The sequence below is a fragment of the Asterias amurensis genome, chromosome 3 (assembly GCF_032118995.1).
Source record: "Asterias amurensis chromosome 3, ASM3211899v1".
Classification (NCBI taxonomy): Eukaryota; Metazoa; Echinodermata; class Asteroidea; order Forcipulatida; family Asteriidae; genus Asterias; species Asterias amurensis.
Genome location: NC_092650.1, coordinates 24,645,749 through 24,658,726, shown reverse-complemented (window position 1 = coordinate 24,658,726; position 12,978 = coordinate 24,645,749). Strand labels below are relative to the sequence as shown.

The following is a 12,978-nucleotide window of genomic DNA, read 5'->3' as shown; positions in this document are numbered from 1 at the left end:
AATCACAACCAAAAGGGAACACTTTCAAAAAAGAGGAGGCGCTATTCACAAAACATTGTTTTATGCAATGTCAAGGAATATGATTGGGGCTGGGCCGCCAATTTCTAAAATTTATGTCATCAAAAGTTCCTGATAAATGTTGAGTAATCCACTAAGCCTACAGAGTGCTTATGAAGAGCCTCAAGATTGATATAATTATTTACTTTATAATGTTATAAATTCAATATGAAGAAAAAACAATTCATGATGCAATTTTCTGTTTTGGGAAAAAAGTCTATTTTTGAGACAGCACTGTTACAACAGGATACACTTGCCCAAGTTTTTCTTTCCCGAGATAAAAAGATCAACTTTGGCCCTAATCAAAACCGAAAGGAAAATATTCTGAGACGAGACCCCTGAAAAAATAGAATTTTAAGGGCAAAAAATATGGTAAAAATGTTGATTTTGCAAATTCGAAAAACATACTCTAATGCACGTTCTAAAAATAGCACAAGGGTGAGACTTATAACAATAATTTTTTGACTCAAGTAAATCCAAGGATGATAATTTGTAGTGGTGTAACAGGTTTTATGAAATATTTGTGTTTTTGGTGGGGGGAGTTGTAAATATTAACTAAAAAAACAAATCGGCCTGAAGTGGCCTAAACACAAATGAACTGTCACCATGGCAACGTATTATATAGTAATTCGAAATGTAAATTTTGTTTATTTGGACCCCAAGTCCCTACCATCCACAAAGAATAAGAAAAATATTCCTTTTTTTCACATTGGACACGTATGTCAATGTTATTTGAAAAGACCCTTAAAAAGCATTTTTTCACGTTTTTGGGAAAAACGTGTAGTTTTGAGGCAGTACTGTCACAACAGGATACAATTGCCCAAGTATTTCTCACCAGATATGAAAAGACCAATGTTGGCCCTAATCACAGCCGAAAGGAAAATTTTCTGAGACTCCTGGCAAGTTGACATTTTGGGGTCCAAAAATAGGGTAAAAATTGCGACTTTGCAAGTTCTAAAAACATACTGTAATAAACGATGCAAAAATGGCACAAGGGTGATATTTAAAGCAATACTTTTTTCTCAAGGAAGGCCAAGGATGATACTTTGTAGTGATATACAAGGTTTTTTGAAATAATTTTGCATTTTGGTGGGTTGGACTTGTAAAAATGAGCTAAAAACCAGTTTTTCAGACCCCGAAATCGGCCTAAAATGGCCAAAACACAAAATGAGCCGTAATCATGGCAATGGGCTACATATGGAATTGAAAATGCAATTTTATTTACTTGAACCCCAAAGCCCTTCCACCCACAAAGTATAAAACAAATTCATTTTTTGACCGTGAGCAAGTATGCCAACTATTTACCTGAAGGTCTTAAGGTCTCGATATCAAGCATTTAAAAGCACACAACTTCGTGTGACAAGGGTGTTTGTTGTTTCATTATTATCTCGCAACTTCGACGACGGGGCTACATTTGGGTCCGGGCTACATTTAGGGCATGTTTGGGGCTACATTTAGGTCCAGGGCTCGGGCTACACTATGGTGCCGCACACATGACCAATTTGAGCTCAATTTTTCACAGGTTTGTTATTTTGCTGCATATTTTGAGTTATACACCATCTGATGGGACTGGTCTTTGACCATAACCAATAGTGTCTAGTGTCATTATTAGCATTATTACAACATACATGTGCTAGACTTATTGTTACCAACACTCTCTCAATGGTCAAAACGATACCACTTTCTTCGGCTATTACTGTCGTCTCACTCAAGTTATAGATTATATCAGTCACTAAAAAAGGGAACCTCAAAATGAACACAGCCCGTGACAAGAATTCTTTTATTGCGTATTTTAATTACTCTTTATTAATATCAGACCTATATAGGACATAGTCTTCTGTCAAGAATAGTATTAACAGTAATACTGGAAATAGTGCCGGCGAGCCTGGCTTCGATAGAAGACACATCTGGACTGTTGACACATCAACAAGAAAGAGATTGTCGGCACCAATCCGTTATTTTAATTCGAAATATTGTATTATTTACTATAATACAGGCCAGATATAAATAAAGAAAAAATCGGGAGGCACTTGTGATTGACAAAAGTGTTCGTGTATTTGTTTCTCCACAAGATGGCCGCCTGATCACAAACTAATTTTGACATCACTACAATTAATTTAAACAAAAGGAGGCATCAGACAAAACGGACAAGAAACAAATGTGATATTGTAATAGTTTGTTTCAGTAAGGGATGGAGTTACATGACCAGTGCGAAACTGGAATCTAAAGTTATTATTTCTTTGAAGAGGGGACCATGTTGTCTGCTGCTATTAACAGCTTCAAGTTTCTCGTCCGTGACTATGCCTGAAACATCATTCATGTCCACCATTCTGTCGTTTACAACTGCAGGAGAAACACACACAAAAAGAAGCTTATTAACACATAAAAGTAAAAAACTTGATGGTTGACATCTGATTTATACGAGGACCCTTAAAGGCATTTTACACGCTTGTTAATTGTCAGACCAGTGTTCTAACTTGATGTATCCCACCATAACCATAAAATAACAAGCCTATGAAAATTTGGGCTCAATTGGTCATCGAAGTTGGAATACGTGAAGTTACATTTTTTCACGTCAGGTACGTACGTTGTGCGGACGTCATACGTGAGCATGAAATAATCCCAAAGTGGTGACGTCACCTAGAAACAACATTTTCTAACGTTCATGTTCACGTGTTTGCTCGCGTAACGTGCAGGGCAGTGAAAAAAAAAAGGTATAAACAAAAATGTTTAGTGTTTAGTGTTTGCTACGACATCTACAGTACACGTGCTGCCCCATGTGGTTTACAGCGAGTTACAAGCAAGCCCGGTGCACAACTAAAAACAAACTTTTTTTTTTAAGATCTGAGGTACTCACATTTCCAGAGTAAAGGAGCTTGTTGGGCGATCCCTTGGTGTAGTATATTTTCCCGTTGCTCGCATCTCCAAGCAGTTGCGATACTACACCGCTTGCACCTCCATTTTTGACAAAGTACAGTGTAGCAACACCTGAAATTGCAAAAAGATATTTCAGTTACCTATGACTAGTCTTGTCTACCATGCCCGTTGTGCGGCACACCTGGGGTTTCCTGAAATAATTATGTTAGTCTTCTTCATTCATGAATACCTGGGATAGTTTCTCCATTTCGATTGGTTCAGAGGACATCACGTTGTGTGTTTAAACGGATGATATAACCACAGCCAGAAGTGTTTAAACACAGAAAGCCAAGTGTGGCCACTGATTCAGCATAAGGAGTGTACTCCTTTATGCATACAACTTGGATTTCTGACTTTCTAACCTCGTTCATCGCTTTTTGTTTTAACTAAGCCAGCTGAATTTATCTCGAAAGATTGAGAGTTCTGGGGCTAGGTGGAATTAAGGGGAGTGTGTTATGGCTATTTTTGAGAAAACTTGACCGAGCATTAAAAGTTGTCATAGTGAAAGAGCCCGAAAAATTTAGTGAACGTTGTCTGCGGCAGAATCATTTACTCTGGTTTCCAACTTAGTCGCGCGCGTTTAGCTGTTATGAGAGGCAGAAATAAGATGTTAGTTTCATTTATTAAATTGGCCTTTTAACATGGATATCAAATACCAATAACTTGCGTACGGCTGAATGACGAGCAGTGAGTGGCAAAGCTAGCACTGTAGCAGATTTTCGTTCTCAAATTTACAGTTTTTATAGATCTGTTGCAGAAGGCGGCGCTGTTGGGAACAGCGAGGATCCTAAGAAAGACCCTCGAGATCTTAGGCTACGAGACGTAGCCCGACTCGAGGTGATCCGGCACAAATGAAAATATGATCTTTCTTTTGCAAGCTGTGGTAAGATGAAATAATAATAATACTAATAAAATAAAATAAAAATAGTAATACAAAAAATAAAATGTTTTTTTTTACTCAATTCAAATCTATTAATAGTCATATCGAATTCCTTTATTGACTGAAAATATTTTAAATGAAACTCAGTAGAGATCACAACTAACCATTTTCGCTCAAGTACCTGGTTAATACAACTTGGCATAAGCATTGTTTGAAGCTTTTGGTGTAGATAAGTATGAATAAACTAAAAATAAAAAAGTAATCGTGCGGGTACAACAATGTGTAAATCTCTGTTGTGTGAGTGTTGAAGACCAGCAGAGTATACTGTTTGAAACGTCGAGACCACACTGGCTCTTTTTTAGAGCCATTATACTCCCAAAAAGAGATTTACACGTGGTTGTACCAGCAAGTTTACCATTTATTTATAGTTAACTTGGCAAAGTAGCAAGTACAGTTTTAAAACAACATCTTTGAAAGACCAGTAGAGACCAAATTTCTACGTCTTCCTATAGAAAAAAAAACCAACAACGAGACTTACCGGAAACGTGTGGGCAAGCCATTGATGTGCCTGACATGGTAGCAGAGCCGGTGTCCCAATTATGACTGGCACTTTCAATGTTTACACCGGGTGCAAAGATATCAACACAGCTGCCCCAGCATGAAAAATAGGCAATTTGGTCCTGATCGTCTGAGGCTGCTACGGTGATTGCCTAAAAGAATACAATATTATTATGTTTAATACTTTAAGTATTTTCTTTTATCTCGGCAAAACTTCTGTAACTTTAATTTGTTTCCTGCTCGAGTATGATGGCTAGTAGTGAATAACTGAGACCAGTGTTCTTTATTACAACACGATATACATTTTGTGTCTTAGTAAATATCTTCGTTTTGTATCTGTCCATATACTTTTCAAACGTTTCTCGTAAAACCCTGCTATCTGATTTTTATTGATGGCTTTTTCTATCAACAGTGTGTACCTTAATTTTGTATAAAGTCAATTATTGACGGTTTTGCGTTTATTGATTGTTTGGTATTTTGATTGTTTATAGTTCTTGCGTATTACCTACTGTGTGTTTCACCTTTTGCTACCTAAACAATTAAATATATATTTTTGTTCCAGTGCAATTCAACTTCTCGGTTGCCACACCGACGTTCATTATGCTGTTTTTAATGAAATAAACCAATAAATATATAAATAAATATTTAAATCTAGGGTGCGTTGGATTAGCTTCCCTTTGTCGACCCGGTGGTGCTCATTCGGGTGAGCCCCTGAAGAGCTAATCGAATGATCACTCCCCGTCGCGTGCACCTCGGACCAGCCCCAAGTGACCCGTTCCACAAGACGGGCACTAGGGGCTGACCCGGGTGAGCCCCTGGAATGACGTCAAAGCTATTCGATCTTACCGGGGACAGATCGGGGTTGGCCCGGGGAAGCTAATCGAACGCACCCATCAACAACAAAAGTGTTTTCAGACCGGGAAATGCAACTTACGCCGGGAACGCGGGCAGGTGAGTTGTAGCAGGCATCCGAGTCGGAGTTTCCTGCCGCGATGGAAAGTACGTAACCGGTATCGATCAGTGCCTGGACTCCAGCATCGAGGGCATGGTTTGCACCACCACCAAGAGACATTGATACAACACCTTTCGGTCTCTGCGAAACTGCATTCAACCCTACACACAAGTGGAAACAAAAAGTTTGTTTAAAAATGGTGTTCATGTTATTGGAGAAGTTACGTTGCAGTAGACATATAACATCAGTTCCTCCAAGATTTTTGTATATTGCAGTTCAGAAACTGGGATGTTAAAACTGACACCGTTGGCGTTTTCACATAATAGATACCGAAGAGATTAACATCATAAGGGGTTAACATAACACCAATGTAATTGATTTTGCATAAATGGGTGCTATTTTAACACCCTATTGTGTTAAATTTTACTCATTTGTTGGTATATGTGGCAAAACCATGGTGTCAATTAAACATATCAGTTTTTAAAGTGTTGACAGAAGAGTCGCAACACGAAACCACGGCTCCTGCCCCAGATTCATCTCAGGCTAGCTTGGCCCCGCAGTTGTTTTGACAACATTGCGTGTGCTTTGCGTACGTGCCCAGGGCTTCAGACGAGAGAACGGAGCCTGAAGCCAAATCAAAAATACCGTGGACCTTACACGAACCGTGGACCCATATAGTCCTCTTTTTTTGTTAATATATGTGCCCGGTTTGGAAAGTGTACTGCTACCCATGGGGACAGGGACATGTTTTATGCATGAGTGAGACTGGGCAATGTATACTGTGCGATTTAAGTATCTAAACACTTACAAATGGTCAGATATACCGAAACCTCAAATAGAATGCCAACAAAATAATTATAAATCCGATCCACTGTTATCTTCTGCGCATTTTGATACCTATTTTGTTGCGCTACGATGTTGTTTGGCGGATTTAAGGGTACTTGAGTGGCTTAAGGTAGAATTTTAAAAGTTGCAAAACCGTTGTACGGTGACTAAAATTGTCAACATGATTCTTGCCCTCCTTGTTTTTATCATTTGTCTGTGTGTGATATGCTTGTGCGAGTTCCGTTTGGTGATTAGCGGCTTTTGCAATGTTTGAAATTCAACCTTAAGCCATTGAAGTGCCCACAAACCCGCCAAACAACATCGTGGCGCAAATAAACAGGCTTCAAAATGCGCAGAAGATAACTGTGAATCGAATAAACTAATAAATTATTATTTTGCATACTATTTTGAAGTTCCGATTAATTCTGACCAAAGTGTTTAGATACTTTATTGGCGCAGTTTAGATGGTGTGTATTATGACAATGATACGATGACACTTACCGTCGAGGATCAAGTAGGTAGGGCAACCACCGGAGTTGGTGCATACTTTAGCACTGTAAATATACGCTCTGCGTGCAATTCCGTAAGTAGCTCCAGCGACAGTACCACCACAATGGGTTCCGTGGCCGTTGTCGTCTGGCCCACCGAAAATGAGCATGGCGCGACCATTAAACTCTGAATGAGTTGTTCTCATACCGGTATCCACGATGTAGACGTGACCATTTTCTCCCAAGGCTGTTCAAATAATCAAAATAGTGGGTAAACGTTGTAATTAATAAGGCTTCACATGGACTAGACCCAGTGGATTGAAGTCATTAAGCCGCCATCTTCTTTAGTGGCAAAAACGATTATGTAACACTCGAAACACACTGATTTGTACGCGCGGCGCACGGGATTGGCCAATGATTAAGCTTCTTTAGAACTCTAAGTGAGGGCGCTTTACTCAAATGACATCATGTGCACAAAGGTCTTTAAATAAAACACAATTAAAAATATATGATTTCTTGATTCCATGCGAATGTGTAGTTTGTTTTAGTTTTGTGTTTAATTGTGAAAACAGAAATTGAATCATGAACAGTACAGAATGATGAAATAAAATCACTCCACTAAAATATTTTACTTCGAGATCGCGAAATCATTAGTTCGGAATGATATTTTTATGGGGACGATTTCACAAAGAGTTAGAACTAGTCCTATAACTTAGGACTATGAGATATTAACAACTTAAGACTAGTCTAAAATTAGGACGTCATAACTCACCCTAACTCGACATAAGACCAGTCTTAACTCTTTGTGAAATCCAGTCATGGACACACTTTTGTATGGCAGGGAACCAGTATATTGTTGGCACAACCCCACTACCATCCGGAGCTTCGTATATAAATCGAAAAATTTTGATTTAAAAAGTGACCGAGTCGGATTAACTAACCGCCGTCATTGAAGTTGTAGACTCCATCAATCCCGTCTCTTGAGTCGATCCTGTCAATTCCCCAAGTTGGGTTGTACTGCTGCCCTAAGATCTGCGCCATGGCTTCTTGCTCGACGAACTCAATACCATCAATGGCGCGGATCTGCGGAAATAATAATTCAATTATTGACCCCTTGCACTCAAGTCACATGCATGCCTGTTTCGAAAAGTGGGGTGGACACTATGTGATTGCACTGTTTGGTTTGGGTGGATATCACCAGATTTACCAAAACCAAATATTGATAATAATTCCTCAAAATTGCTTAAGCAAAGTGCGATTATTTCAAAGCACCCCTAATAAGAAGAATAGGTAGGGGAGATGTTGAAACTCAAGTTGTTTTTATTCAAAAAGCAAATTGTTTTCAGCGGTGACAACTCAACGTTGGCGTTGCACCTGTTGTGATGTAGGTATATTTTTTAGTTATATTTTCCCTTATTCTCATTTTTCAGCCACAGGACCATAAAGTAAAACATGGCGGTTGTATGATATTTAGTATTTTATGTTAATTTTTGTATCCTGTATAAAGATCTTAAAATTACTAAATAAATTGAATAAATACTGCTGTGATTCTTATTACTTACAGTATTAATCATGTGAGGTGGGATTCGGAGATTCAGAACGGGAATCAGATCACGGATCATGGACACCTTTGGGGCCGGCATTCGCATGGTCTGAAACTCAGCCAAGATATCTGTCTCTATCTGGTCCAATACGGATGCATCCTGTAAGAAATGAGAGAATCAAATAAGTAGCTTTTAAACTCAAAAGTTCAGGTACTAACTGAAAACATAACCAACATGCGAGGTGATAATTTCGTGAGAATTGGAGCATTTTGTGTTCCATTCATAACAAACTGTCGATACACGTTATAATTATTGACAATAATACCACCGAGAAAACTGTAGTTATAAAACAAATGTACAAATTGGTATTTAAAAATTACAGCACAATCATAAGGAAACCATTTTTTTTCACAAAAGACTCATTCTAAAAGAAGCACAATGCCTTTTTTTCTTCTTCTTCAAATTCCCTGTTATCAAGCAATATAACAATACCTTAGCTTTGATGATAAAGCTGTTTGGAATGCCACGTCGCTGGGCCATGTAAATTGGAGCAAGGGCGGCATTGGCAGCGGCCACACACAGACACAACAAGATCAGCTTCATGGTTGAATATGAGGACGTCCACAGACTACGAGAAAAGTCAAAGCTAAAGTCGGATTTTGAAGAACAAATTAAAAGTCAAATATCAATGTTGAAATGTTATTGTTAAGTGTTAAAGGCAGTGGACACTATTGGTAATTACTCAAAATAACTATTAGCATAAAAACCTTCGTCGGTAACGAGTAGTGGGGAGAGGTTAGTAGTATAAAAATTATTGTGAGAAACGGCTCCCTCTAAAGTGGAGAAGTTTTAGAGAAAAAAGTTTAATTTTCCATGAAATTGATTTCGAGACTTCAGATTTAGAATTTGAGGTCTCGAAATCAAGCATCTGAAAGCACACAACGTGGTGTGACAAGGGTATTATTTTCTTTCTACTTCGACGACCGATTGAGCTCAAATTGTCACGGGTTTTGTATTTTATGCATATGCTGAGATGAGTGAGAAGACTGGTCTTTGACAATTACCAATAGTGTCAAGAGTCTTTAATATCAGCTGATGCAGAATTAAGATCCCTCATTTTATAACAAAACAACCTAATCAGTGACTTAAAACCAATCCATACACGGGGCTTCTTTCTAAGCCTAGATTCGAACCGCGAACACAGAGGTGAAAAGCAAACGAGTAACTGTTGTTTTGCTGAAATAAATAAAGCCAACTTACCAGTCAGGAAGGCGATGTTTCAGAGTGAAGAATAGCTGTTTAAGGGGGGTTATTTATACTATGTGAGTGTCGACTTTATCAACTCATTGTTTACACAAGAAAGACGTAGGAAAGTTAAATATTATTTCATAATCATTAATTATAGTTATTTGGAACCAAGCAGATGTTTGATAAAAGGTTACGGACTTTCCCTTAGTGACCTTTATCAGCGTTTTATTGTAAACCTTTGCCCAGTTGACAAGTATTATCATGTTTTGGAGAATGTCATCTGCTGTTTACATAATTTGAACAACGATTATTTTAAAAGTTCACACACCTCGGTCTGTGAAATAAGAACAGAAATCTTGAAAAAAAGGAAGTTTTGTAGTTGCTGTTAACGGTTCAAGTCAAGAGAGGGCGCTGTAACCAGGCATTGATTTCAAAGACTACCCGGCGGCAGTATTCCCGCAAAACACGTGCTTGCGATCACACGACACTGGGTGCGTTCGTTTAGCTTCCCTTGGTCGACCCCGGTGTGTGGCGTTTTCTTTTTCCAGGACGAACGTGTTCAGATAATTACCCACGTTCGTCCTGGGGAAAAAAACACGCCACACACCGGGGTCGACCCAGGGAAGCTAAAGAACGCACCCATTATTGGTTTATCCCACGTGACCGTGTTTCAGCCAACCAGAATACAGAACAAGCAAGAGGTGTGTTATAAAACAAACTAATGAAAATACTCTTATCCCTTTTCTCCTTTTTTTTCTTCTTCTTTTTCCTTCCTTTTCGGACTAATAATACTAAACCACGATGGCTGCAGGAAATTGTAAGAGTTGGTATAACACTACGAAAAACACAAGAAACCCCTACCAAAATCTAAATGAACTTTCCAAAAAGATTACGAGTATACTGTTGATATTAATATGTAATCTTTCTTTGAGTAAACAGAGCACAAAAACATAACATCCTCTTGAAACTCACTGGTGACACGGTATCATGTTTGTTGTTTCTTCTCCAGGTTGATAAGATAATTGTTGAAGTCTGTTTTCTGCTAGTAGTTTCCCACAACACAAGTTCGACCATTTCAATAGAAAGAGCCGTTTACAGTTATTGAGATCCAGAGGAGACTTCGAAATTGTAATAACCTTTGCTGTTATGTGGGCAGTAGAATTCGGTCGAGATTAATTAGGCAATAGGTCTTGTCAAAAAAATATATCCTTGAAAAACATTTTTTCTTTCTTTTTCTTAAATGCAAAGTCGCCCAAATCAAGGCTTAAAGCCACCCTAGGTAAAAAGGCTACAAGGAAGAAAACATAGACATGCAGAAACTCAGTGGAGCTGAAGGTAAGAATGAATATTCCTCTTTAAAGATGGCAGATCATAGGATGAAGGGAAACATGAATCAGGCAAGGAGTTCCAAAGAGATGCAGTACGAGGGAAAAAGCTACTGGAGTAGCTCTTTGTTCTACATCTAGTCACAGCCACATTGTAAATATGATAACAAGCAGAAAGCCTGCAGAAAGCCAGGAGGTTTCTGTAGCCGAAGTTTTCTATTACATTAAGTGTCGGTAACTGAATTTGTCTTTCCCTACTCTCTCAATGTAAAAGATTGAACATTTCAATATCTTGCCCGAGAGGTGTTAGTTTGGCTCTGTTGACAGTGAAAGTCAATGTGTCACTCATTTTGAGTAAAAGAGGAACACTCTAAATCGAGTTGAAAATACCAGTCTTTCACTCTAAAAAGAGTTGTCCGTCGCCAAGTGGCTCTTTGCAAGAGTGGTTTTGCACAATGTCCACAGATTGAGGTACTGTAGTTTTTGAGAAAATAATGAGTAGAACAATGTCATTAAGATTCGTTTTTACAAGGTAAAATAGTTTTCGTTTATTTTCATGATATTATTGTTTTACTAATTTCTCAAAAACTGCAGCACCTCAGCAAGTAATATTTTCTGGGACGCCTTCTACCATCATTATTTTAAAACTGTGTAAGTTAGTATAGATCTATGGATTTATGTTTTGTGTTAGGACAAAGTTCATCGCCTTGGAATGGGGAAAGATGGGGGGGGGGGGGGGGTTTCTGGGCGTGTTGGGAGTCCCGACTGAATTTCTCGTTCCCCTACGTCATCTGTCTAGGCCTACACCGTAATCACGGTAGCAATAGTTTCACCCATTGGTGTCAAACAACTTCCTATACTTCCCTGTCACTTCGGTTTACTTATTTCTTTGATGTATCATAAAATCATACAGTTACTAAATTTATACCACCGGTTTATAATTACCACTCATAAATGCCCGGACAGGTTCGCTATTCCTATTGGCTATTCCTACGGCTGATAATGACCAGCTGGAGCTGTTTATGACCGGTTCATTTCCGATACGTTTGTGCGGGTTGCGTATTTTTTTCCAAGAACGAACGTGGGCAATTTACATAAATGGGCGTAGTATACTTTACATTTTTCCCTTGCACATGCGTACTTCGACGTAATAGCTGTGGAAATACACTCGCGCATTATTATTCCGCCCATACATAACATACACGTACATGTACATTACATGTACAGTATTTAGTACAGTATTTAGTACCATGTACAACTTGTACTCTACCTTTTTAAAAAAAAATGCGTCGCGCTTGCTGCCACTGTCTTGATGCCCGCGATAAAATATGTTGGGATAGGGTTGGGCAAGGGGAGAGAGGGCAATTAAGAAAATAGACGGACGGTCATAATGAAAGAAGTGGTCCTAAAAGTTTTTTTATGAAATTAGTACACTGCATTACAACCAGCAGCTTTAAAGGCACTGGACACTTTATATTATGCATCTGAATACACACAAAATAATGGGGAAAAAATAGTGGGTTTTTGTCACAGGTTTGTTATTTTATGTATGTTGGGATACACCATACACCAAGTGATAATACAGTGCCTCTAATGAGTTTTAAAGGAACACGTTGCCTTGGATCGGACGAGTTGGTCTATAAAAAAGTGTTTGAAACCGTTTGTTATGAAATGTATATGGTTGGAAAGATGTTTTAAAAGTAGAATATAATGATCCACACAAGTATCACTCAAAATTGCACGGTTTTCATTTTACGTCGCGAATTAACACGGTCGGCCATTTATGGGAGTCAACTTTTTGACTCCCATAAATGGCCGACCGTGTTAGTCGACGAGGTAAAACGAAAGCCACGCATTTTTGAGGCATATTTGTATAGATCATTGTATTCTACTTTTACAACATCCCTCTAACCATATCAATTTTATAACAAACGGTTAATACAAACGCTTTTCAAAGACCAACTCGACCGATCCAAGGCAACGTGTTCCTTTAAACAATTGCTTTGTTTGTTATACCATGGATGGTTAGAGTGGTACATCACAACCTGTACACCATTGTGAAGCGATAGTAGGGGGAAAACCAGGTTGTGTGGTCCCCATCTATCGTGCCACAACTAGTTCATTCCACATATTATACCACCACGGGCACAAGGTCCCTTGTAGTCATCGTCATTCGTGTATGCAC

The 12,978-nt window shown here is 38.6% G+C and overlaps 1 protein-coding gene across 1 annotated transcript; it reads right to left on the bottom strand.

The window, feature by feature from the left end:
- Positions 1–1,832: 1,832 nt before the first annotated feature.
- Positions 1,833–9,560, bottom strand: LOC139935326 (aqualysin-1-like). The gene is made up of 9 exons (XM_071929857.1): positions 9,481–9,560; positions 8,713–8,866; positions 8,239–8,379; positions 7,618–7,759; positions 6,690–6,923; positions 5,346–5,524; positions 4,392–4,563; positions 2,915–3,045; positions 1,833–2,400 (listed from the first exon to the last, which is right to left on the bottom strand). Exons 2-9 carry the CDS (start codon positions 8,821–8,823, stop codon positions 2,395–2,397), a joined length of 1,116 nt encoding a protein of 371 aa, XP_071785958.1. The 5' UTR covers positions 8,824–8,866; positions 9,481–9,560; the 3' UTR covers positions 1,833–2,394.
- Positions 9,561–12,978: the final 3,418 nt, after the last annotated feature.

Coding starts and splice junctions, on each gene's coding strand:
- LOC139935326 (XM_071929857.1), bottom strand. CDS start 8,823: ATGAAGCTGATCTTGTTGTGTCTGTGTGTGGCCGCTGCCAATGCCGCC. Junction 7,760..8,238: donor CACCTCACATGATTAATACT/GTAAGTAATAAG, acceptor TTATTTCCGCAG/ATCCGCGCCATTGATGGTAT. Junction 5,525..6,689: donor TACCTACTTGATCCTCGACG/GTAAGTGTCATC, acceptor ACTTGTGTGTAG/GGTTGAATGCAGTTTCGCAG.